This window comes from Cnephaeus nilssonii (genome assembly GCF_951640355.1).
Source record: "Cnephaeus nilssonii genome assembly, chromosome: 21".
Taxonomy (NCBI): Eukaryota; Metazoa; Chordata; class Mammalia; order Chiroptera; family Vespertilionidae; genus Cnephaeus; species Cnephaeus nilssonii.
The window spans coordinates 40,563,904-40,590,204 of record NC_137092.1 but is presented as its reverse complement, the minus strand read 5'-3'; the positions used below and the strand labels follow the sequence as shown (position 1 = coordinate 40,590,204).

The 26,301-nt window shown below is 53.4% G+C and overlaps 1 protein-coding gene across 1 annotated transcript in view; it reads right to left on the bottom strand.

Annotated features, from left to right (window-relative positions):
- Positions 1–9,306: 9,306 nt before the first annotated feature.
- Positions 9,307–26,301, bottom strand: part of ADCY10 (adenylate cyclase 10) — a gene marked incomplete at its 5' end in the record, with an annotated part of 60,537 nt that continues 43,542 nt past the window's right edge. The window contains 12 exons of the mRNA XM_079762004.1: positions 9,307–9,590; positions 10,122–10,310; positions 11,857–12,052; positions 13,730–13,847; positions 15,376–15,491; positions 15,988–16,084; positions 16,163–16,367; positions 19,867–20,023; positions 21,633–21,808; positions 22,269–22,376; positions 24,221–24,452; positions 24,976–25,042. Of these exons, the coding sequence (XP_079618130.1) occupies positions 9,429–9,590; positions 10,122–10,310; positions 11,857–12,052; positions 13,730–13,847; positions 15,376–15,491; positions 15,988–16,084; positions 16,163–16,367; positions 19,867–20,023; positions 21,633–21,808; positions 22,269–22,376; positions 24,221–24,452; positions 24,976–25,042 (1,823 nt within the window). The 3' untranslated portion in view covers positions 9,307–9,428. The remainder of the gene's footprint in view (positions 9,591–10,121; positions 10,311–11,856; positions 12,053–13,729; positions 13,848–15,375; positions 15,492–15,987; positions 16,085–16,162; positions 16,368–19,866; positions 20,024–21,632; positions 21,809–22,268; positions 22,377–24,220; positions 24,453–24,975; positions 25,043–26,301) is intronic.

Below are 26,301 nucleotides of genomic sequence, written 5' to 3'. Positions count from 1 at the left end.
CCCAGCGCGAGCCCGGGACCCCGAGTCCGCCCGGGACCGGTCCGCCGTGTCCACCTTGCCTCCTAAAGCTTCCTGCATCCGTTTGAAAACAAGCCCTCGTGGGTGTGGGAGGGAGGGTGGGTGTTGGGCTGTCCCCTCTCCAGACGGATTCCCCGGTAACAGTACTCGTGAGCCTTGGTTTTGCAGCCGGAAAGGACACGTCCAGAGGCAGGTGTGCGGTCAGATGTGGGGTGTTCCCTGATGGCCACATTTTACAGAGAGAAGGGGCGTTCTCCTTTTCCCCCCTTCTCACCGGGCCCTGCGAATAAACTATACATTCCTAATGGCTCGGGAGGCACCTGCCCGCACTCCCTCCAACGACACGGTGGCCTCTCAGCTCCCCATGCGACCTCCTGCCCGACACGTCACCTCCCACCCAGCCAGCCCCTCAGATGGGTCAGCACTTGGCAGCGGGCCTCCCAGCCAGCGGCACCAGCCACCACTCTGGCTCACACCTGCAGTGCCTCCTCCTCCCCTCAGGCCACCTCCTGTGGGTCTAGGTGTCCCCGCCTTCCTGTCCCAGGCCAACGCGGGGCTGCTTCTAAATGAAGAGCCCTTCCCCCGTCCTCTTACCGGCAGCATGATCCCTCCTGGAAGGACGGGACTTTTGGAAGGCAGCACGAAAAGGGGGTTACCTAGAGATACAGTTCCAAACCCTCTAGCTTTTCCATGGAAATGTATCCAGCTGGGAAAAACCATCAAGTTCGTTGTTTTTTGTTTTCTTTTTCAATTGTACTTTTGTGAATATTTTAATACACCTTTTCAATGACTGAATTGTGTTGCGTGCTCATTTTTAATCAGAGAGAAAAAGAGTTAAAAGCCTTCTCATTCATCTCCCCCCCCCCGCCACACACACACACAGACACACACACACACACACACACACACACACACACACACACCCGCCGCAGTGCCTCCTGTTCCTCAAGCACCAAGCACGGCCCGCTCAGGCCCTTTGACATGCCGTGGCCTCTGCCCAGAACACACGTAGACCCGCGGCTTTGCTCCCTCACGTCCTTTAAGTCTCTGCCCCAATGTCACCTTCTCAGAGAGACCTTTGTCATATAAGAAGGGCACCCTCCCCCTCCCCGGCTCTCCTCACCCCCTTCTTCCTGCTGTTTCCTCCTCCTCACCGACACGGATGCCGTCCGTCTCCCCCACGAGAACATAGCACAGGGGCCAGGACTCTGCTCTTCGGTTCACTGCCCCATCCTTGGCGCACAGCACAGCTCCTGGCCGGCTCCTGGCAGGTGCTCCCTCCGTGGCAACTGGATGGACGGACCCATCCATTCAGCAAATCTGTGTCGAGGACTGTCCTGGGCTAGCGTAAGGAAACTGGACAAGGCAGGCTCAGGGAGCTCGCCCAGAGGGGGTGACAGGTGACACGGCTATTACTGAGTACTGTGTGCCGCGCTTAGCATGTCTCACTGCCGCACTGAGTAACGCTGGTGCGCATCTCACGCCCGCTTGAGGGAGACAGCGTCAGGCTTAGGGTGTGTGACTGGCAGGGAGGCGGGGCTGGCGCTGGCACTGTCTGTCCGAGGCCTGGTGCTTAACCTCTCCCCAAACTCCCCAAAGACAGGAGCCTCACCTCCTCCCTGAAATAAACGTGTGTGTGTGTGGGGGGGTGGCGGGGAGTGAGAGGGGGGCGCCTGACGTGCGGCTTTTCCCTGGGCCTCTGGAGCTGGAGGGGGGAAGAGGGAGGTGGCTGTGTGGGGGTGGGAACACGTGCCAGGGGCCTTCCTCTCGGTGACAATCTGTGGAGAGCTGTGTCACCCAGACCTGTCACTGACAAAGCACGAGTTTTCCAGGGACTGTGAACTTTATAAGTCACTGCGCATTCGAGTCAGGCTTGCTAACTTTCTGCATCGGGGGAGGAAGGTTAGGGCTGCAGGGCCGCCCTTGGGGTGATCTCACGGGACCGGACCGCGGCCCTCACAGGGTTTGGCGAGAGCAGGGGTGCTTCTCCGGCTCGGGCAGCAGTCACGGGGCCCCTGGCTCCTCCGTCTCCCTCGTCCCCACAGCTCCCCGTCTCCACGCTCCTCCCACGTTGGAGCTAAGTGCTAGGGAGTTTCCCCTGGCGGCTGGGCCAAGCTGCACAGACCATGCCGCCACATACGTAACTGCTGTGAGCGGGCGGCCTGCCCGGGGAGCTGGCCCAGCACCCGAGGAGAGGAAGCTCCAGTTAGGCTTAGGGCCGCAGGCTCCCTCCCGAGCCCTGGGGGTGAGTGCTGGGTGCTAACTGCTGACCCCATTCAGGAGCCGGTGAGTAACCCTCCCAGCAGAGGAGGGCATTTGTAGGTGCAGAGGTCGTGTTAGGGACTGACCGTCTGCTTTTACGGTGCCCCTCCCCCCACTTTCCCCTGTATATTCAAGATATGTTATTATGAAGAATTTTAGACATGCCCAAAAGAAGAGAGAATAGTCAGATCGACCTCTGCATGCCCGTCTTCAATCACCCCATCCATCCTTTTTGTCTTTTTCCTCTTCTCTGAATTATTTTAAAACCAATCCCAAAATCAGGCCCATTTACCCCTACATTCTCTGGTGTGCATCCATTAAAAAAACATGGGCATTTTCTGACATAACCATAGCATCTTGTCACATTTAATGGAAACGTTTTAAAAACACATTTAAACAAACAATTCCTTCATGTCATCTCCTGCCCAGTCCATCCTCAAATGTCCTGGTCTCAAAAAGGACATTTCACATATGGCTCCTTCAAATCAGGCTCACAGCGTTCCAGGAAAGCTGCCATGTGTATTTTATTTTACTTATTTATTTTTAAAATATATTTTTATTGATTTCAGAGAGGAAAGGAGAAGGAGAGAGAGATAGAAACATTAATGATGAGAGAGAATCATTGATCGGCTGCCTCCTGCACGCCCCACACTGGGGATCGAGCCCACAACCCCGGGCCTGTGCCCCGACCGGGAATGGAGCCGTGACCGGGCTGCTGTGCGTGTTTTAAAGACAAACACGGCCTCGGGCCTGCAGCTGGCTTCTTCCTCCGCTCCCTGTGGGCTCGGCAGGCATAGCCATTGGCTGTGAACCCTGCAGGGCCTTCTCTTCCATAGACGGACCATCACCTTTTAGGCCATTTCTGCATTTCTGGGTATTTAGGTTGTTTCCAGTTCTCTTATTTTTGCCCATCACAGTGATGTTGGAATAGTCATTTGTCCTTATTAAAAGAGCAGACAAACAAACAAAAGGCAAATGCAGGTCAAAGGCAGCCCAGGCTGAGAGAAGCCTCCTGGCCCCTTGGCAATGGGGTCTCCTGTCTGGGTGGTCCCGCCAGCTCCCAGGCCAGCCCCTCCTCACACCTCCCGGAGCCATCGGGAGCTGCTCCAGGGCTGGGCGGAGCCCCGGCAGCCAGCACCTGCCGGAGCCCAGGCTGTGTTTACAGGGAAGGAAACCCAGATCTCTCCAGCTCGGCAGCCCCTGGGGGCTGCTGCTTCCACTTCCTTTCCCCCTGCAAACGGGTGAAGCCATTGTCCATTGTCCCTTCCTCCCGGGGCCTGTGCGCTGGCCTTTAGGGGTCCAGGAGGCGGGAGGGCCGGCTGTTCTTTGATCTCCCTGCATCTGGAAGAGGAAGTCTGCAGGTCAACTGCCACACTGGCGCTGGAGCCCGGCCCTCCATGGCTGCATGGCAGGCGCATGCGTGGTTTCTCCGTCCTGCAGGGCATGGTGAGCTTGGGCCTCGTGCCTGCCTGGCTGCCCCGCTGTGGGAGTGGGCACAGCAGGCACAGGGACCCGAGGGGTCCCTTCCCCTGATGAGCAAGGGCTCCAAGGACACGGGGTTTTTAATCTAGATTCTCTGTGCTTTCGCTGGCTTTGGATTTTTTTTTTTTTTTTTAATGACAGAGTTTGTTTAAACCAGATAAAAAGGAACATAAAATCTAACTTTATTTTTTAGGGACTCTCTTAGAATGTGTGCTCAGGCCCAGAGGGAGGTGGGACATTTGCAAACCCCTGTCTCTGCTCCTGCTGACCCAGCGCAGCCCCGGCGGCTCGTTCAGAGCGTGTCTGGATGTGCTGGCGTTAAAGCCCGGCCTGTCTTCCACTGGAAGCCATTGCTGAGCAAAGCATTGGGGGAGGGGGGGGGGGGGCAGGGGCAGGCACGGAGGCGGGGTGTTGTTTCTGAGAGCTTGCTCCAGGATTTGGTTTCCAAGAATGTACAACCTCCGCGGAACCCACGGGGAACCCACGGGGGAGGCAGCCAGAGGGCCCCACGCTCTCTGTGAGCCCAGGAAGCGGAGCCCAGAACACACCGGTCCCCCTGCCCCAGGGCGCCCCAGGACACACCGGTCCCCCTGCCCCAGGGCACCCCAGGACACACCGGTCCCCCTGCCCCAGGGCACCCCAGGACACACCGGTCCCCCTGCCCCAGGGCGCCTCAGGACACACCGGTCCCCCTGCCCCAGGGCGCCCCAGGACACACCGGTCCCCCTGCCCCAGGGCGCCTCAGGACACACCGGTCCCCCTGCCCCAGGGCGCCTCAGGACACACCGGTCCCCCTGCCCCAGGGCGCCTCAGGACACTGGCCCTGGGAGGGGAGGCCGAGCGCATGATTTCATGTTGGCTCACTGAGGTGGAGCAGCGGAGGACAAGCCCACGGGGAGAAGCAAGTAACTTCGGAGCAGAGCTACTTGGCTGGAAACGACGGGCTTCGGTCCACGTCCTCTAACAAACCCCGCAGGGGAATGGGACGTGGTTCCCGCTGTAAGCTTCATGTCTATTTCAACCCCAGCTTAGAGGATGCTCTTCCAGGCCCCCCGCCCCTCCCGGGCGCTGGCACTGCACTGACCTCCCTGGAACGCAGTCCCTTCCCGTGGACGCAAAGGCCCGGGAACGGAGCCGCCCCTCCGAGGGTGAGGAGGCGTCGGGTTAACATGGGACTTACTGTCCAGCACAGGCAGGCGCCCGGAATCACGTTATAATTCAGAAGTGGTTTAGCTTATCTGGCCGGACTCGCTTTCTGATCTATTACTATCTCCCCTCCACTCCAAGCTGGTCTTACCTTCTACTATGGCAATGACCCAGTCCAACCGTCAGTGGCTCTGCGGTGGCATTTTAAGGTGATTGCAGGCATTACTGCGCGGGCCACACACAGCCATTACAATGGATGTTAATTAAAGTGAACGCAGAGGTAAAGGTCTGACCCTCAGTCCCCTGAGCACGCCTCGAAGCCGGCAGTGGCGTGTGGACGGACGGGAGGTTCCTTGTCACCGGCAGTTCTGTTGGGCGGCGCTGGAGTGGCGTGCAGGAGTTGGCAGCCTCTGGATGGGTGTGCCAGGTTACACGCGCACTACAGGATCCCCGCACCCCCTTTTCTCTCGCTATGGTGGGTGAGGAGCTCAGAGAGGACACAGCCCCACACAAACTGAGCCAGGGGTCCCGTGAGAGCAGCAGGAGGGGAAGGACAGACGGCCGGGGAATAGCAGGGTGGACTGATGAGCAGACCCTGTGGCTTTCAGGGAGAAGGAGATTTGAAAGCTGGTTGGGAGGAGCCAGAAGATTCTGGTAAAGACCCCCCAGCTGGAGGGACCAGCCAAAGGTCCGGGTGGGAGAGAGCGAGGCATTGTGGTCAGGCATCGGACACGGCAGGAGCCTCACATTCCAGGCTGGGAAGCTGGGACAGCCGGACGGCAAAGAGGATTTTAAGTGGAGGAGTGACCAGTGGGGGGTTGCCTGTGAGCAAGCTCACCCTGCCAGCTGGTGGAGGGTGCAAATCTGAAAGCGAGGTGAATTAATTATGCGGATACTGCAGAGCTCAGAGGTGGGGACCTGGGTGGGAATGATGACAGGAGGGATCTGAGTGGAATTAGGAGAACGTTAAAGGGCATGGGCAGGACGCGAGGGCGGCAGGGGCTTGAGAATCGTGAGCAGCAGCGAGTGGTCAGGAGGTGGGGGAGCTGGGCTGCAAGGCTGGGGTGGGTTGGCATAGGGACAGGGGAGGGAATGTGATCATCCAGTTAGCAGGCGCTTGGCACGGCTCCGTCCTTGTTAACCGGCCTCTCTCCATGTCTTTGTTACTTCTGAGCCTCCTCCTTCAGAAGCCAGTCTCTGATTTCCGTATGTTCACCTCCTCCGCCATCTTTCAGACCAAAGCGCGGATCTCCGTCTCCACCCAGGCACCCTGGTCCCAGGCTCGCAGCAGCAGCCGTCTCCCAGCCTGCACCTGGGCCCGCCCTCTTCCAGTCATTCTCCACAAAGGGGAGGTTTTTCTTTTTCTTTTCTTTTTTTAAGGATATACCTTTTTTTAAAATTATTTTTATTGATTTTAGAGAGGAAGGGAGAGGGATAGAGAGAGATAGAAACATCAATGATGAGAGAGAATCATTGATCAGCTGCCTCCTGCACGCCCCCTACTGGGGATCGAGCCTGCAACCCAGGCATGTGCCCTTGGCCGGAATCGAACCTGGGACCCTTCAGTCCACAGGCTGACGCTCTATCCACTGAGCCAAACTGGCTAGGGCAGGGGAGGTTTTTCTAAAAGAGAAGCCTGGTCCATGCACATCCTCCATAAAGGACATGTTCAGTGACTCCTCTATTGCTGGCAGGTTAAGGTCCCAACCCTGATGCCACCTGGCCCACAGGCTCTAGTCACCCAGATTCTACCCACCCCCTATGTCATCACTCACACACCTCCTCTCCCTCCGAACGCCGACCAGACCAGGTGGGAGGACCCAGGCTCTCCACGGTCCCGACCTGGAAAGTTTTCACCTGGCTGAGTTTTATTTCCCCTCCCAGGAAGCTTTCTAAAGCCACGTTAAGGTGCGTGTCTCTACGATTTGTTCTCCAGCAGTACCCTTTATAGTCTGTATTTTAATTGCTTGTTTCCTCAGCAGAATTTACCTGAATTAACTCATGTCCACCTTATGAGGTGGATATTGTAATCATCCCCATTTTATAAACAAGGGGACCGAGACACGAAGCAGTGAAATGCCTTGCCGAGGACACACCGCTGGCCACAGGCAGTGTGGGGACCCGATCCAGCGAGGCCCAGGCCCACACCGGTGACCACCATGCAGCGGGCTTCTTGCTCCACATTGTAACCCTACCGCCGCTGGTGTTAAGTAATGTTTGTTGGTCTCCGTGAGGGTCCATATAGTTTACTCATTCGATAAATATTAGATTCCTACTTCTAAGGGTTCCTTTAAAAATTAACTTAAGATAATCAATTGAAAGTGTTCTTTGCCCAGTTGGCGTGGCTCAGTGGTTGAGTGTCGACCTATGAACCAGGAGGTCAGGTTCGATTTCCGATCGGGGCGCATGCCTTGGTTGCGAGCTCGATCCCCAGTGTGGGGCATGCGGGAGGCAGTCAATCAATGATTCTGTCTCATCGTTGATGTTTCTCTCTCTCCCTCTCCCTTCCTCTCTGAAATCAATAAAAAAAAATATTTAAAAAAAAGAAAGTGTCATTTAATAGGCTCATTAATTCATAACACTTTCTGAGCACTTACTTGGCATAGTGCTGGAGACTGCCCTCCAGGGGTTCCTAGGTCAGTGGAGGAGAGGTCAAAGACTCATGTTAGAGGGAAAAAAGATCGTCACGTCTCCATTCCTCTCCGCTCCTGAAACCTTCGTGGATTATCTGCCTTCTCCTATAAAGAATTCCAGCCAGAATCTACCTTCTCAAGGGATGCTCCTGAGAACCTGATGCTGGAAGCTTCCGGTGGGAATGAGGGTGGGGCTGTGGAAACTGGAGTGCCTCCCAGAGCTCGTGCTGAGGCTGCGGGTCTGAAGACTGAAGCTTAAGAGAGGTTGACTCTTCCTTGGGTGGCGGCCACAGCAAACAGCGGGTGCTGCCATCTGCTGGTGAGAAAGAGGATGCACCCACGGCCATCCATTGGAATCACAGCAGGATGGGGAGGGGAGGGACCTTGTCACAATCTGCGAAGGTGAGACCTGAGGAAACTGACGCAGAGGTCACATAACCAACTGGTTGGTGACATAGCCGGGGTTCCTGCAAAGCCTGGTGCATGCCCCTCTGGATGCAGACGCGTGGAAGGTTAAATCTTTAGTCTGCCCTCTCTCCTTGGCTCGCCCCTTCCTCTGCCCTGTCTCTCATTAGCCCCTGGACTCTCATCCTCGCACTTCCAACGCAGCCGCCCTCTCCGCCGCCTCCTCCAGCCGCGCCCGGGCTTGCTTTCACTTGGTTACGAGCCAATAAACCAAGTGAAAGACGTTTGTGAAGTTTTGGAGGAGGAGAGTTTGTGGGTACCTGTCCTCCCCAGCTGTCCCCTCCCCGGTTCCAGCTTCACACTGAGGACTTCATCTCCTGGGGTGCAAGCACTGAACAGAGAGGCCAGGTGACTCTGCTGATGAGCTGGGAGCCCCTGATAGAGCCGAAGCTCGCATTTCCTAGCCTCTTGCCCCCAGCGGGGCCAGGGCCCCCGCCTCTGTGCTAACCTCGTGGCACCAACAGGGACATCCCACCTCCCTCCTGGAGCTCCGTTAAGTTCCCAGGAGGAAAAATGCACAGCGGTGCCCTTCGCAGAAGGACAATGAAATGCTGGCCTGTTAAAGGGACGCTGTGTGGGCACTGCCTATGGAAATGCTGAGAGTCGGGGTGTGCTCATCGGAGGAACCCGCTTCCAGGATCAGAAGGTGACTGGACTCAACAAAGGGAAATCCGTGTGCGCCTGCCGGAGGAGGCCACCTGCGTCGGGACGCGAGCTCCGGGGCAGAGCGGGCTGACCTGGCACGGGTCCCAGCGGTCCTCGGAGGCCAAAGCCAGGAAGAGCTGCTTTCCTGCCCACAGACCGGCGGAGGAGGGCTCGGGGCGGCGTCTCTGACACCTGGGACACGCATGCTACCGCTTGGATAAATATAAAAAGGCGTAAACTCTATGCATGTAAAAGATGCCCGCACCGAAATGGCTAACAGTTCCACTTTTAAAATCTCACTCCGGTAGATGTCAGTGGGGCGGGTGGGGAGAGGGCTTTGGGAGCTGCCGCCAGGCTCTGCGAAATGTCTCTCTCCCCGTCTCGCCCTCGCAAACCGTGACGAGAATTTGCTGTTTGCAAACCTGTGCTACCTACACAGACTGAACAGCCGGACATTTACAAATAAACGTTTTCGGTTTAATAGGTTCACTAGAAACATATCCGCTGCAACATGTTCCATCTCAATTTTACTGTCTCCCCATGTGCTAGTCCTGCGCGGGCTGGGATAACCAGGGGGAGGAGTGCAGTGTGAGAGGCGAGGGCCACGCGTGTGGAGCCGGGGAAGGGAGCGCTGCCCGCGGCCCAGGTGGGCGCTCCGGGCGGACGAAGCCGCCAGGCCTGGCTCTGGGCACGGGAGAGGGAGTGTGGGCCTGGAGCGCGGGCCAGAGGAAGGTGGTAATGGACGAGTCACTGAAATCTCTCCTCTCTCAGGAGGCATTAGAAAGGATTGTCCAGGATGTTCACTTTCATGAGGAACTTGTTTTTCTGAATGTCCTGCACGTTGACCTTGCCGGATAAGATACTTTCCCACGTGGGGAGGTTCACAACGATCTGCAGCCACTGGTCCTTGTTCAGGTCGGAGTTTGAGTACCACCACTCCTGAGGGGGCAGAGAGAACACAGGCCGGTGGGTGCCCCCTGGCCAGTGAGATCCGGGCTCAGATATCTCTGGGCTTTTAAAACTATGTGGAGCCACGAAGAATGAACTTTTCGGCCCAGACTGCTGACACATGACTGTAAATAAACATGGCGACGTGTACTCTCAGTCATTATCCCACTGACCCCGAGCAGAAGGCACTGTGCTTGGTACTGAGTGTGGTTTCTGCTTCTCAGGGGGGAGAAAAGATAGGCACTCAAAGGTAACACAAAGTGGTGAGGGCCACAGGAGAGGGGCCACAGTCTGGCTCAAGGGCTCTGGAGGAGGGAGGAGGGAGGGCCCATGGGAGCTCAGAGGGGAAGAGGAGGTGCACATGCCTGAGCTATGGACATGTCACCCCTCGCAGTAAGACTCCCGAGGCCTCCCACACCCTCAAAACCTCAGCGCTCAGCTCCGGGCGTCTCAGAAGGGTGAGCGCCGCCCCCCCCCCCCTCCCCCCAACACACACACAGCCTGCTGGCTGCTGGCACTCACTCTGTTCAGGCTCAGCCAGCTCATCTCCAGCATGTTCCCGTGGTTCTCCGCGAGCTGCAGGGCTGTGTTCAGGAAGAGGTCACAGTTCTGCCCGTCGCCCATGAGTATGCACACGTAGGCCATCAGGTGGTACATCCTCGGTAAGAAGATGGGGCCCGTGGTGTTCTGAGCCACCGTGCTCTCCAAGTTCTGAGGAAGAGCCAGCAGGTCAGAATCCCAGAGCGGTCCTCGGCTGCAGTGTTCCCTCCACAGACGACTTGGGGACAGTTCAAGGACAGAGCCATCAAGGAAAACATGCTACCGAGACCGACATGGGAAGGGGTGGAGGTAAGACGACGAAGGGCAGGTGGCCGACCCAGACCCAGAGTGCGAACTGGGTGGACTCGCGTGGGGACCCTAAGCAGAGTCCACGGGATGTTCACAGGTTCAAGGCCCTTTGCTACCTGCGGGGAAGACAGTGACCCGGCGGCTTTCTGGCGGCACGGTGCCGGCGCACCTTTCTAAAGCCCAGTGCCGATGTCACTGTTTGGCAAGAAGCCGCTTTAGTCTGAGTTGGTATAAAAGCACGTTTCTGACCAGCCGGTGTGAGGCTGCTTAGTGTTTGCTGCTGCGTTAGCAAGAACCGCTTTGTCTGGTGGCTCCTGTGTGTGCAATGGCTACTTGGTCTGCCATCAAGTCTCTCCATCTGCCTCCAGCTCCTCCTGTCCTCTTCCAATTCCAGGTGTCCACGGAGGTCCCGCCCCTGGCAAAGGGGGCGACCTCACAGCTCATCAGCCCTTCCCACAACCACTTTGTAAAAAATAGGTCTTCTTTTGATTACCAAAGCACTATAAGTTGATTGTTTAAGATTTCCGGGGAAAATGAAAAGAAGAGCAAAAAATGTAAGAATCACCCGTAACCCTGGCACCCAGAAGGAAATAATTTGGGTTCACATTTTCTCACTATTTTATTATACTCTCTCTCTCTCTCTTTCTCTCTCTCACACACACACACACACACTCACACACACACACACTCACTCTCACAGATATGCTCAATCACACACATTCACACACACACACTCACTCTCACACAGGCTCACACACTCACAAACACGCTCACACACACTCTTACACCCACCACAGTTAGGATCATACTAATCACATGACAGGGTAACATTGTTTTTCTCACTTAACATCCTGTTACGAACATTTTTCAGTGGCATGGTTCCTCTACATCAGGGCTCATGGATTTAAAGACTGACAGGAGCCAGGCCAGTGACGCAGGTAAGCAGGCTGATGTCGCTGAGCGCAGCGGGGTCACCTCCCCCTGGAGAAAGTGTGCCCTGAGGGCCACCTTGTCAGGTCCAGCCAATAGCTGCCCTTCAGGACAGAGGGCCTCGGGTTGCCATCTACTCCAGGTTTTAAATGGAGGATCAGAAATTCGGATTTTTAAAACATGAAATGCCCCCGTGTTTAAAGGTACCCTCCCAAGGTAACCCATCGTTTTTGAAGGGTGTATAGCGTTTGCTTTCTCCTGGTGTTCTGAGATCGGCAGCTCCATAGATACATTTTTGTTTGCCTTGGGACGGTTCCCGGAAGCACTGCTGGGGCCAATGGTGTGAGGACAGGCAGGCGTTTGGCCGGAGTGCTCTCTAGAAAGCTGGAGGGGTTGCTTACAGTATGGAGGTACGGGAGCCGTGGTCCCCGAGGAAGACAGAAACCCACTCAGGAGGGAGACCAGCGGGCAGCCTCACCTTGAGCAGCTCCACGCCGCTGTCCTGCGCGTACTCAGACTGCCCTTCGATTTGCTTCTGCAGGTGCAGGACTTGGGCCTCCAAGTACCTGCAGATCCCTTGGAAGTAAAGAGCTGTGGGCGTCCTTCGCGGCACCAGGTTTTTCGTTTTATTGAAAACTATCTGAAAGTCGTCCCACTCCTGGAGTCTGGCGTACCTGCGCCGCCACAAGAGAGACAAGAAGAGTCGGTGTCAGCCTTGGGATGGGCCCAGTTCTCAAACTGGTCGCTCCTGAGGTGGTCCCAGCACGTGGCTTCTGGAAGCCCACCGGGACCGTATGTGGTATGGACCAGGGAAGAATAGGATGTTCTGATGGTCTGAGATGAATAGAATCCTTGGGAACACTCCGGCCTTATTAGCCACCATTGATTTAACCCTTTGAACTCTAAAAAGTGAAGCCGATCAGACACTTGGAGCTATAGCTTCTAGGGCTTGAAGACATCGCTCCAAATCCACAGAGCGGTGGCCTTAGCCAGTACTACTCCAAGTGTGGGCCACACACCGGCATCATCAGGGTCAGGTGGATGCTCCATAGAAATGCAGGCTTTCTGGTCCAATTCAGATCTGCTGCATCAAGCAGACTGGGGATGGACCAGGACTCTGTTATAAGCTCTCCGGGGGATGCCAAAGCCGCAGCTGTTGAAAGAGCTTTGCAGAGTAGAATAATAAATTAGGACAACTTTTGGACTTTAGATTCCTTGAACTTGAACTCAAGTAGGCAAGTTAATTTGACTTTGAACTTTAATCTCTTTGGACTTTACTTGGCAAGGGTAATTCATTTGGGGGCTTTAACTTCTCCCCGGGCATTCTGATAAGAGGAGGTCGCTATTCACATTTGGAACAGCTCTAGTTTGTGGCACTTTGCATAGCAATGTCTCCATATTGTCATTTAACCTCTTCCCGGCATCTCTAAATACCGGGCAACATGGCTGCCCATGTATTTGAGATGGGAAGTAGAGCAGGAACGACTCCAGTCTTGGGGATAGCTAGGGAAGAAGTTCCATGAAATGCTCTGAGCCTTACTGGTCTATTGCCTTGAAGCCAAGGCCATGGCTGCAGGCTTGCTGAGTTAGACACTTAACGGGGCAAAGGATCAAGCCTCAGGCTCACTGGATTAGCGGGGTACAGGCCTGCTTCTCCCTCACCCCTGAACTTGCCTTGATGTGACGGCCCTCACCGGCACACAGCTCCGCGCCCCTTCCTGGCCTCCCTCCCTCCTCCGACGATAAGGAGTGACGTGGTTGATTGCAGACTTTGGGAGAAGGATTACGCAGGTAGAGCTCAGTACCCACCCCTCCACCTTGAGAGCCAGTGATGCCCACAGCGAGCGTGGAAATGCTCTTCCCTCTGCCTCCGTGGGCGAAACTGTAGCTTTCAAGAACTGCCCACTGCGAGTTCAACATTAGGCCCACTCGCTTGCAGCTATCAGCACACCCTCCAACACCAGCTCCACCAACAACGTTTGTCGGCATGATCAGATCTTGGGAAGGGGCAAGTGCTGCTCTTTATTAGTCTCCCTCAACCTCAACCCTCCTCGGGGGCAAGTGTTCTTTCCTCTGGTCTCCAGAGCACCACAGCGTAACACGTGCATAGGCGATGCTGGTTGCCTTGCCTACAACTGAGGCAGCATCTCTTTCCCGTCTTGGGGGAGGGGCACAAACTAGCAGGTGACTCCCTGGTGTCTCAGTGTCAGGCCACTGATGACTTCTATCTGTCTCGGGGATGATTTATAAATACTTTTACTTTCTTTAAAAAAAATAAATCTCAAAGAACTCTTCTGCGGGACTGAATGGGTTCAGAGTTGGGGGTTTAGTGACGGGCAGCCCATGGTTACCAGATCGCCACACACGAGTGCAGTCCCAGGAGGATCCCGCTCTGGAACTTGAGGATCCTGTTGTCCTCGTTTTCCTGGATGAATTCCAGACACTCGCTGAACGTCCTGTAAACAAACCCTGAGAGAGAGATGGGAGAGCTTTGCTGAGGGAAGGTGGCTCTCAGGGAACTTCCCACCGTGGAGAGAGGCCGAACCTCCGGTTTCTTTGTGAGTCCAGGGGGACTCGGGTATTTATAAATCACTAGTGACCCAGTGCACAAAATTTGTGCACATTAAAAGGGAATTAATTAGAGGAAATATTTTAATATTGCTATTTGCCCTTTCTCTATAATAGAAGTGTCAGAGATGAAAGAAAATTAATAAAATGTATATGAAAATTTTCCTCCTGTCCGAGTCTGGGGCACGCCATGGGAACCAGAGTCAAGTCCCCGCCTACCCACGTGTGCCTCAAAATCACTAGAGACCCAGACCTGGCCGGCCCCACCCCCATCAAGCCCCACCAGGTGGGGGCCGCGGCCTCAGGTCACCTGGCCTGACGCTGGGGTGGGGAGTGTGGCCTGAGGTCCCCCAGCCTGGGCCAGGGGGCGTGCCTTGAGGTCCCCTGTCAAGCCCCACATGGTGGGGGGCACAGCCTGAGGTACCCCGGCCTGGCATTGGGGCAGGAGGCATGGCCTGAGGTCCCCTGTCAAGCCCCAGCAGGCGGGGAGCGCAGCCTCAGGTCCCTGCTGATTGCTCCTTAAGACTCATTATGGGAACTCATCCTCCGCTGTGGGTGCAGCCATCTTGTGTTATGGAATCCCTGACTCCGTGTGGGCGCAGCCATTTTGTTATGGCGTGGTGGTCAATTTGCATATCCCCTCTTTATTAGATAGGATACCCAAGATCAATAGAAGGCGTCAGAGTGGCCTGACACAGAGACACCTGTGGATTGCCACAGCCACATTGCTGTTCTGCCCGTGGTGGCCGTGCCCAGCTTTCGTGGATGTGTGTGTAGACATGATTCACTTCCACAGGCCGACCAGGCAGGAGCGGGGTACAAACCAGCTCTCCCTGCTCGAGCCCAAGAAGTTGGCCGAGTGCCGCCTGGGACTGCCTGTCTCCCACCCACCCTTCCCGTCCGCAGCAGTATCTGCTGCCCCTTCCAAACCCTGTGAGGAAGCCCAACCCAGGGGCCCCTCTGATTTAACATGTGCCCTGAGCGCGGCCCACTTGGGGGAACCTGGAGGTTATCGGATTTGTTTTCCAAATCACCAGCAGCTGCCAGTGCCCGGAACTCCCACCATCAGCAATCCTACCCTTCACTCTCAACCTGACATTACTCCGTATATCCTGAGTAATTAAATGCCTTATTTAAGGATACATAGCGACACTGTCACTGGTGTGTGAATTGATGGGACACTGACTGGCAGCTTACGGCCGACAGCGTCCTCTAGACTGAATTCTTTTCCTTGCTGGCCTCACAATCCTTGCACCTTCCAAATGGCCCTCACCCCCTAACACCAGGCTCTCCTCTTTCCTATCCTCTCCTCTTTCCAGCCAGAAACCTAGTGACCCGGAGCCCCAGCCCTGACAGCTGCCACACCACTCCAACATGAGTGTCACCCTCCCCCCCCCCAGTCCCTTGCAGACCCCAAAGCCAGGCTCACCAGAATAAAGCATGATGTCCAGGCAGATGAAGTAGAAGAACGCCTTGCAGATGATGTGCTCTTCTGCCACAGAGAGGTCCCACAGCCACCCCAGCACCTGGATCAGCTGCTTGTGCCTGAGGTCACATTCAGGGAGAAGAGAATCAAACCCGGTTCTGGCCCAGTCTCAGTCCTGCCTGGTACGTCAGGACCAAATGCAACGCTAAAGCTTCAAACCCACCCCTAAATCTCCAGTCAACTCCTCGTTCAAATTGTGCTTTCGTGGACCTCCACGTTGGGGTGACCGGGCTCAGGCCACCTCGGGCCTCCGGTCCTGGCTGCTAGTCTCTAGGCATCGCTTCCCCAGGAGGCTTTTCCTTTTCCATCCCTCTGATGCCCACGGTGGGGATGGCTATCTGGTCCTCCTCCAGTCACTGGCCAGAGCAGAGCGAGAAGCTAAGTGTGGGAGAATTCTGGGGAAGAGCATTGGTTTCTAAAGGATGATGATGATCCGTGACATCTGGCTGTACAGCTTCCTCCCTAACCCCCCTGAGGGCCGGGGTAGTGAGCCCAGAACTCTCCATCACTATGGCTTCCTCCCCCTCATGTTGGAAAATGCTTTAAGATAAATACCTGATTTTCAGGCAAAGACTTCTACTGAGCCAGCAGAGGACCTTGTATTGTTTGTAAGGATTCCGGAGCAGTCCCCACATCTTCTGGGCCCGAGAGCCTGAGGAGAAAACAATTTCAGTAGATTCCCGGGTGTCACTTATATCTGCGTGTCCTGTCTGGCTCAGCCAGCCCTTACCTAAGTCAATGGCCAAGTCCAAATGACCCATTAAGAACTTGTTGGAGCCCAGTGTGTCGGCCATGTACGCCATGATCTCAATGCCCTCGGCTTTCAGGGGTAGGTTTAAGATCATCTCCATGGCCATGATCTCGTATTTGTACCACGTGCTGCTCTGGATGGCCAGCTGTTCGAGCAGCGAGTAGTCCAGGTAGGCCTTGATGATCTGAAATGGCAGATGGGGTGGGGGGAGAAGGGCAAGACCGAGATGGAGCCCCTGCAGGCAGCTGGGAGAAGCTGCCCAATATCTGCTGGAGAATGGAACTGACCACCTGGCCACGCCCTGGGCTTTGGCACAGAAATTAAACTGGGTTCCTGCCACCTCTCCCCCAAACCACCCAGGACAAGCTTGATGGCCCCTCTCGCCACAGAGGCCTTAAACAAGAATTTCAATTGTTGTGAAAAAAATAAAAACAATGGCTTATATGTGTGGCTATGTGATCACATGGCAAAGAGTCAGGAAGGACTCACCTCCAAGTGTAAATAGTAATTACCCCTTGTTGGGGCTGGACAACAGATTAGAGCAGCGGTTCTCCACCTTTCTAATGCCGCGACCCTTTAATACAGCTCCTCATGTTTGTGGTGACCCCCAAACATAAAATTACTTTCGTTGCAGCTTCATAACTAATTTTGCTACTGTTATGAATCGTAATGTAAATATCTGTGTTTTCCGATGGTCTTAGGCGACCCTGCTAGCGGTTCTCAACCTGTGGGTCGCATTAGAAAGGTGGAGAACCGCTGTATTAGAGGGAGAAGAGAGACTTTACTTTTCACTTTATGCATTTCTGTAGTGTTGAATGTGTTATGACAGGCACGTATCCCTTTTGTAACTTAATAAAAAAGAAAGGCTGGTTTGCTTTATTAGAGCGTGTTTCAAATGGCGCTACCAGGAGGGAAGGATGGCCAGAAGGAGGGCGGATGGGAGAGGGCTGTTGGGCAATGAAAAGTCCAAACTGCAGTGAAGTCTGGGGCTGCCTGGATTGGGGCCAAGAGAACACAGTCCAACGGCTTCGCTTCCTGGGAAAATGTCGCGCCCGGAGGCACGTGGCTCGCAGGTGGTCACACCCAGGGAGTTGGGCCCTGGAAGCTGAGCTCACACTCATTCCTCCTGTGCTGCTGCGCTCGCCGCCTCACCTGCGTGTGGACACGGGGAGCACGGCCCCAGCTGTTCTGCCCTCGGGCACAGCCATCTCCTCAACAGTGTCCAGTGACTCAGTTTTCCATTTTGACTTTTCCATCTTACCCTCCACAGCCCCCCAACTCCACCACGTTTTTAGGAGAAGGCCCCAAACCTATCGGAGAAGTGAAGCATTTCATTCAACAAATACTCGTTGAGCACCATGAGGTGCCGGACACCGTTCTCGGAGCTCAGCGCTGAACAAGACAACAGCAAGGTACCCGCTCGCTCTCACGGAGCTGACACACTGGTAGGGGGCCCACAGGCCACACACTAACTAAGGAGTGAAAAAGAACGTCAGGCAGTAAGGAGCCACTAAAATAGGGTGACAGGCTGGACAGTGAATGGGTGAGGGGATCAAGAGAGGCATCACTGAGGAGGCGACCTTCAAGCTGCAAAGTAGAGAGCCCAGCCAAGGTCACAGGATGAGCCAAGGAGACAACCAGTGCAGAGACCCTTAGACGACTGAGCTTAGATGTCTGAGCAACCAAAAGTGGCCCTTAGGGGCTGGGGAGCTAGGGGAGGATTGCAGGACACAGGCCGAGGCCCAATCTATGGGCCTTATAAATTCTTGCGTACTCTGGCCTCCTGAAAGGAACTGATGGTGGAATTTAATCATCCCACAGGTACAGTGCCCCGCACCATTTCACTCAATAACTGATGGCTCCGAGAAGGGATGACGGTTCCAGGAGCCCAGACTTGATGTACTTTTATAAAGGAACCGGGTCTCTTTGATTAGATGAGCTGGATTTAGCTTAATCAGTTATCTTTTAATCTTCACCCAAGGATATTTTTTCCATTGATTTTTTTTAGCGAGAGTGAAGGAGAGGGAGGTGGGGAGGGAGAGAGAAACATCGATGTGAGAGAGACACATCAATTGGTTGCTTCCCACACGCACCCTGACTGGGACCAGGGATCAAACCTGCAACTGAGGCACATGCCCTTGATCAGGAATCAAACTCAAGACCCTTCAGTCAGTGGGCCGATGCTCTAACCCCTGAGCTCAATCATTTCTTGATCATATGACCTGGAGCTTACTTCATCTAATCAAGGACTTGCCAGTTTATGGCCTAGACTAGGGCTTCTCCCCGTGTGGTCCCTAAGACCCTTTCGGGGAGGACACACAGAGGTCAAAGCTGATTTCTTAATATTAAGGCATTTCGTGTTGGGAAAAATAGTGAAAGATCGAAATGGGCGAGGGGACAACCACGGAACTTAGCGGGTGTCCTGCCCAGCTCCCGGCACTGCTGTCTCTGCTCGTCCCTGTCTCTGGGCCATTGTACAACCCCGGGTGCCAAAGGAAACCGACGCCAGCCACTTTCTCATGGAAATGGAACTGGAGGCGGAACACAGTGATGACTGCCCTTTGGTTAGATGTTTCCCATCCTTGCATAAATGGAATCCTCCTTGGACCCAGTGGTAACTTTTCCTAGCTCTCTCATTAATTAGTGAGTTGGTAAAGTCTTTGACACGTGAGTCATGATTTGGCACTTTCCTTTTTCACCCTCATTGTCTCACAGGTACATAGCCTTTTCCAAGGGAGAGAGGTGTGAGGGAGCACGGTGGGAGCCTGAGGGGGAATATAGAGGACAACCTGGGGAGGGGGGACTAGCAATCTGAATCTGTGCCAGTAACCAGTATCCTAGTGCCCATTCTTGTTAGCCTATCGTTAAGTCACTGCCCCTTCCTTAGGCGATAATCTGTTTTCCCAAATACTCCCAGTTTGCAAGGGCCACACACCAAGAATTTAACAGCTCAGCCAGAGGGGAGGTCACTGGCACCACTCAGGCCAGGCCTTTGGGTGTAATCTCACTTCCCCCACCCCAACCCACAGAGGGACTGCAAAGCCCGAGAAAAGTCCGGAAGCCTGGTCCACATTTGGGGGGACAGAGAAACCAAGGGGATACATGGGAGAGACCCTCCACATTTGGTGCTCAGGCTTTGGAAGCCAACTCCCCTGAGTCACCCTCCTCGTACATCTGCAAATAAAAGGGTTTTCCTGAATCTTCTGAGCACCCGTTGTGCGTTTTCGGTCGCCTGGTAAATTCTGCAACAAGTGGAGTGAGAATCTCTCTTCCAGGAGGTCAGGCATTAAGGTATTTGCAAAAATTTAGCACATGCAACTCTTCTCGCTAAATTTTTTGTTTAGAGAAATACTCCCCCCCTCCCCCGCCCCGCATGGAAATGTTAATTGTGTTAATATGTAATGGATTTATTATTTTAAAAATATTTTTAAATATCTGTTTTTGTTTCTTATATCATAATATCATAGCTACAACCCATAGAAATAAAAGCTATTTTGAGGTCCTTGAGAATCATTAGGCGTGTAAGGGACGCTGGGACCAGAGCGCTGAACCGCTGGCCTCAGAGCAGGCCTGCTGGAGGCTGGTATTGGTCCTCGTGACTCTGAGACCCGACTGGCTCGGGCCAGGCTTGTCTCGCCAAATGAGATGCAGAAATTTAAAAAGCAGCTACAAAAGCCTCCTACCTGGAAGTCATCTTGTGTTTCCAGGGCAGAGTTCACTTCCATCAGAGCGGCCAGGTAGGCATAGTACTTGTAGTGAAAAAAGTAGTTCAAGCTGTAGATCTTCCACAGCAGGGAGAAGCAGTTGACCTGCTGGTGCAGTTCCGCCAGCTGCTTCTTCCTGTGAGAGGAAGGGCAGGGGGGGGCGGTCACAGAGGAAGGGGTCAGCACCTCCCCTCGCTGCAGGGAGCGCAGGTTCCGGCCACCCCTCCCAGCAGCACATCAGTGTTCTGAACACATGTTCTTCCCTGCAAAATGGGCACTGGAATACCGACCTTGTGAGGATTAAGATCATTTATGTAAATCAGCAGTCCGGTCATTGGTATTTAAGTGAAGCTACTTAAAAAACACACTTTTATCATTTAACCACATTTGATTCTGATGACAACCATGTACGGAAGGGTGGAGTACAGTGGAACCTCAGTTCTCAAACCTAATTCATCCCAGAAGGCTGTTCGAGAAGTGATTTGTTCGAAAACCGAAGCTTTTTCCCCCATTAGAAATAATGTGAATTGAATTCATCTGTTCCAGACCCTGAATGAGTCCCCGCTTTAGCCTTTCTTACATGCAGTGCATGTCTAAGCTCTATGGTTGTTCTCATAGTTTTCCTTTCACTTTACCGCTGTCACTAACCTTCTCAGGACCCATGGAGATTTACTGTATCTACACTAATAAAAGAGACAGATGCAAATTGACCGTACCTTCATGGCACCCACCAGCCAATCAGGAGTGAGTATGCAAATTAACCCAACAAAGATGGTGGGTTAATTTGCATACACAGGTGCCTAGTGGCCAGGGGCAGGGCGGGACACCTGCATTGTCGCCATGGCAACGACGCAGGCCTTCAGCACTGCCCCAGCTGCTCAGGGCCTCTGGGCAGCATGGGAAGGCAGAAAGGCGGCTCCAGCTGAGTGAAGGTGGTGCCGGCAGCCAGGGGAAGGAAAGCCCATTCTTGCATGAATCTTTGTGCATTGGGCTTCTAGTTTAATAACAAGCAGCAATAAAAGCAAGAAAACACAAAAATTTTCACAGCACAATTTCCTGAGACGTTAACAACATGAGATTTATCAGTAAACTAACTCATACTCGCACATTCTCTCCTCTGCCTGTCACCTGAGACACATGTCACTGACATATAGGTATCAGCATGAAAGGGTTGTTGGGTTGAGAAGCAAGTTGTGTGAGATGGGAGATGTTTGAAAACCAAGGACTGACTGTAATTAACCCCATTTACATACTCAGAAGGTGAGACTCAGAGTCACACAGCTAGGACCCACACTCATCCACCTCCAGCCCAGACGTCCAGCGTGTCATTTCCTCCACTGCACGCTGCTCTTGGCGGCTGAGTCTCAGCTCAGTGGAGGAACTGCCTAATTTTAACAACTACCTTCTGCCATGGTCTGTATGCACCCCCCTAAATTCACCTGTTGAATCTGAATCCCCAAAAGTGATGACATGAGCAGGTGATCAGGTCATGAGGGTGGAGCCCTTCTGGAGTGGGGCTGGTGTTATTATGAACTCCACAGAGCCCCCCAGCCCCTTCTACCACATACGGACACCCTGAGAAGTTTGTGACCCCAAGAAGGCCCTTGCCCGAGCATGCTGGCACCCTGATCTCAGATGTTCAACCTCCACAACTGTTTTTGGGGTCTGGCCACTGGTGTATGTGTAGACCTCCCTCCTCCGGGGAGTGAGACGAGAACCCAGCTCTCCCCGGCTCCTTCCCTTACCCTGGAGGTGAGCTCTCTGGGGTCTGCTGATTCATATAATAATGATGTTTGTTTTTCTCAACATGGATATAGAAAAACATGGAGATGAAGGTGAAAGGGAAAGTTCGGTTGAGGAGCTTCAGTGACTTCTTCAGCATTTTCTTGGCTAGTACCATCTGGCCCATGTTAAAACAGACCTACGGGAGAGGAGGGAAGTGATTCTGGTCTTAGTTGGTGTGTTCCAACAATACAGGCTTTTGGGATTTTAACAGGAAGATGGTCAATTATGGCCCAGGAGCAACCGCCCTGTGCATAGCGGTGTCTCTTGGGTGTGTGCATGGAAGGATGGTTGAATGACTAGCATTTAGAATTTTTGGTGTGACTCATCTACCTCAGAGAGTATGTTTACCCATTCATGCCCATTTTGGGGGTCTGTTAGGACATTGCATAACAATATCAAGAAAGATAAGGAAGACCTTGCTACTGGCAAGTGACGGTGAGGTTTGAGTCCTGGCACTTGGGGTTCTGGAGTCTTGGAAAAGGGCCAGGGATAGAGGATGGGGGAGGTTGTACAAAGTACAGGGGTGGTGTCTACTTCTTCTATGTATAGCCCTAATGGAAAATCACAGAAAAATTATGTTTTTAATGGTTTCTTACCTGACCTTTGAGGCCATAGAAAGTGGCAGACTCAAAAGTATGACTCCAAGACTTTTCCTTCTTGAGGATTTTCAGCAACCTCTCTCCCTCATTCAAATATGTGTATGCCTGCAAAGATCGGAGGTGCTGAGTCAGCAGGGACCCAGACCACAGAGGGGCCATCACCCCGGACGCCACTGAAGGGGGAGAACCGGGGGCCACTTCAGGTCTCCCCTCCACCTCCACCCCCACCCCCACTCCTGATTGGACAGGGCCTCCAAAGTCTAGACAGGAACAGGATGGGTAACACCAGCTGAAGACAGGGGCCACTTTCATGCCCATCTCTGTCCACTGGATCACTCATTCTAGAGGATGAATCTAGAAATCTCTGCATCTTCAGGTTGTCACATCAGTCCCCTTCCCTGAAATTTCTCCTTCGAGTACTTCCATCCCCAACCTCCCTTATTTCCAACAACACATTCATGGCCCTGACGCAGCCCCACACCTGCGAGAAGCTGGTCTGCTGTTGGGACCAGTTATGCCTCATCCCCGTGTCCCGTTCCAGGGCCATCTTTGGGGAAAGGCCTGAACAACTCTCCTCACTTCCTCTTCAACCTCTTGTGACTGTTAGACAGGGGAGTCCTGGCACATGTGGCCACCAAGGCAAGGTCAGACTGGAAGAGGTGAAGCACGAAAGCTCCTCTCCCCAAGTCTCATGCAGCCCAAGGGGCAGGAGTGGGAGGCAGGAGGGAGACAGGTGTGTGTGGCCAGCCCTGGTCTTACCAGACTTTTGGAGAGAAGGGTGCGAATGGCACATTCTGGAACCTTGCTCTGAGCTCAGCATCCTATCCTTGTCTTCCTGTCATTTCACTCCCTACAGGTTTAGCAAGTTGGTCCCAGGGCTCCAGAAACCTTGTCTTCCTGGGACTCACTGGCCATGTCCCCCCGGCCTACATGTGTGTATCAAATGTGCCGAGGAGACTTTCATTCTTAACATACATGCTTGAGGGAACTGGGGCTTTCTGACATTGGGAAGGGTTTAATTTGAAATGTTAGGCAAATCTAAGGTGCGAGGGTTGGCTGGCCTGCTGGGGTAGACAGTGGCTGGCTGCTGGCTGTAAGCTATGGGGCAGGCCACCTGCGGGCCGGGGACGCAGGCCTGGCTCCTCAGGGCTGTGAAGCTGGCCGAGCCGGGGAGCCTGAGGCAGAGACGCCAGGCATCCTCTCTGCATCCTTTTGGGAATTACATATGCCCTCCCTCCCCAAATATAGACAGACAATTCACGGCAGGTTTCTACAAATGACGCATAATGCTATTTGCAATTTGTCCTATTTTTTTAAAATATATTTTGTTGATATTTTGCAGAGAGGAAGGGAGAGGGATAGAGAGTTAGAAACATCGATGAGAGAGAAACATCAATCAGCTGCCTCCTGTACACCCCCTCCTGGGGATGTGCCCACAACCAAGGTACATTGCCCTCGACTGGAATTGAACCTGGGACCCTTCAGTCCACAGGCCGATGCTCTATCCACTGAGCCAAACCGGTTAGGGCTCACTATTTTTTTTAAATCCTCACCTGAGATTACTTTTCCGTTGATTTTTAGAGAGTGTGGAAGAGAAAGGGAAAGACAGACAGAAACATCAATGTGAAAGAGACACATCGACTGGTTGCCTCCTGCACATGCCCCGACCAGGGCCCGGGCCGGGGAGGAGCCTGCAACTGAGGTACCTGCCCTTGACTGGAATGGAACCTGGAACGCTTCAGTCCACAGGCTGACTCTCTATCCACTGAGCAAAACCGGCTAGGCAACTTTTTTTTCTCAATTTCCTGTCTGAGCAATTGATTTTCAAAGGAAGGGGTGCTGGCAGGTAGCAGGAACAAGAGGAGTGGAACGCTCTGCTCCCGGCTGCTCCCACTCCGCTGCCTCGGGCTCCCGGGCTCCCGGAGGAGAGCTGGGTGGGAGCAGCTTACCATGTAGTTATCCTCCAAGATGAGATACGCGGACGCGGCCTCAAGGAAGTAATACAAGGCTTTGCTGTTTTCTCCCAGAGCCAGGAAATGGTAGGCCAGCGGCATGACGGCCACCTCCAGGATCTCCTCGCACTGGCACGACTCCAAGGGGATGATGTCTTCCTGAGATGGCCTCATTTTTGCTATAATGATGTCAAAGAAATTCAGCATCTTGTCTCTTATTTCTTCGAAACTGTCCAAATGCAGAAATAAAGAGGAGTAATTACACGCAGACACAGTATGGCTTTTGTTGTTGTCGCTGTTAATCCTCACCCGAGGATATTTTCCCACTGATTTTTAGAGAGAGTGGAAGGGAGGGGGAGAGACAGAGAAAGAGAAACATCGATGTGAGAGAGACACATGGATTGGTTGCCCCCCGACCGGGGCCGGGGATGGAGCCTGCAACCCAGGTAGGTGCCCTAGACCAGAATGGAACCTGAGACCCTTCAGTCCTAGGCCGACACTCTAACCATTGAGCATACCAGCGAGGACCAGTATAGCTTTTGAAATGAAAACATCTTTACAGACCAAGAAAAGACAAGATAAGAAAACCTAATGTAGATCCAACTGTCCAAACCTCCCCCCAACACCCCCCGCCTTTCTCCACTTTGCCTCAGGCCGGAGGTGCTGGCCGGACAGATGACTCTAGCAGTCTTTGGAACTGAATGACAGTTGTCTATGCTGTACCCCCTAAACACTTATATTCATGCCTGTACCTGGAATTTTCTGAAAACATCTCAGACTTCCTCATAATCTCTATTTTGGAAAAGATGTCTTCTTCAGCTAGAAAATAAACAAATGAGTTGTATGGGTCAGTGAGCTGTTCTGCCCGGCACATGTCTGGTGTTTAGTTATAAGGAGCAGGGAACCTTGACTTCAAACCTGCAGTCACCCCTGGCCAGGTGGCTCATTTGGTTGGAGCAGAGTCCTATTCACCAAAAGGTTGTGGGTTTGATTCCGTCAGGGCACATGCCTAGTTGTGGGTTCGATCCCCTGTTGGGGCGAGTACAGAAGCCAACTGATCAATGTTTCTCACATCAATGTTTCTCTCTCTCTCCCTTCCTCTCTTCTCTAAAATCAATAAACATATCCTCTGGTGAGGATTAAAAAAACAACACAAAAAACCTTCAGTCCAGCCTAACCTAAATATGTTAGAAAATTCCATGATGACCTTAAAACAGAAAACAAATGAGGATTGTTTATTCTAGCCACTTCTCTATCTCGGGAGAAGGAAAACTCCCAGATCAGGAAAGAGACTTGTCTCAGATCATATGTCTGCTGGCTTCAAGGCAGACGCTTTACTCTGCAGATCTTTTAATTTATAAAAGTACAGTTGAAGGCCCTTGTTATCACCTTCTTCTGAAAGACTTCTGTGCCCCTGCTCCCACAGAATTAGTGCCCATCGACCGCTGTGCAGGCCTCTCTCAAGGTCCTTATCAGATGAGAGAGGGCTGGTTTGTCCACCTCCCTGCCCCCTGCTCTGAAACTGCCATCTAGTCTATCTCAAGGGGACTGGGAGCTGAAGGAATTGAATGATGCCTCTATCCTCCCCCTTAAACTGCTCTTGTCAAGGTTACCAGTGGCCACCAAGCTGCTAAATCCAAAGGCCACATCTTGTAACCTTTTCTGTACAATGGACCACTCCCCTAACTGGTTTTGGTGACACCCATCCCCTTGCTTCCCTCCCTCGTGGCTCCTATGCCTCTGCCAACATTCCAAATGTTGGTAAGCCCGGGTTTGGTCCTGGACTCCCTTCTCTATCCAATTATTTTCTCTCAGTAATTTCACCTGCCCTTGACTTAAATTCCATCCGTATGCCAACCACTTTCAATTGTTTATCTCATCTACCCTTAACTGCAGATCTGTGAAAACCCTGCAACATCCTCTCCCAAATTCTGGGAGGACAGTGCAATCCCAGTGCAGCCACAGGCTGCTCCAGCTCCCTAGGGTCGGGTAGGCCTCTCCTTCTGTGTCCTGGCACTGATGCTAAGGAAGACACCTTACTAGGGCTGAGAGAATGACACGGGAAACCTCGTGGGTTC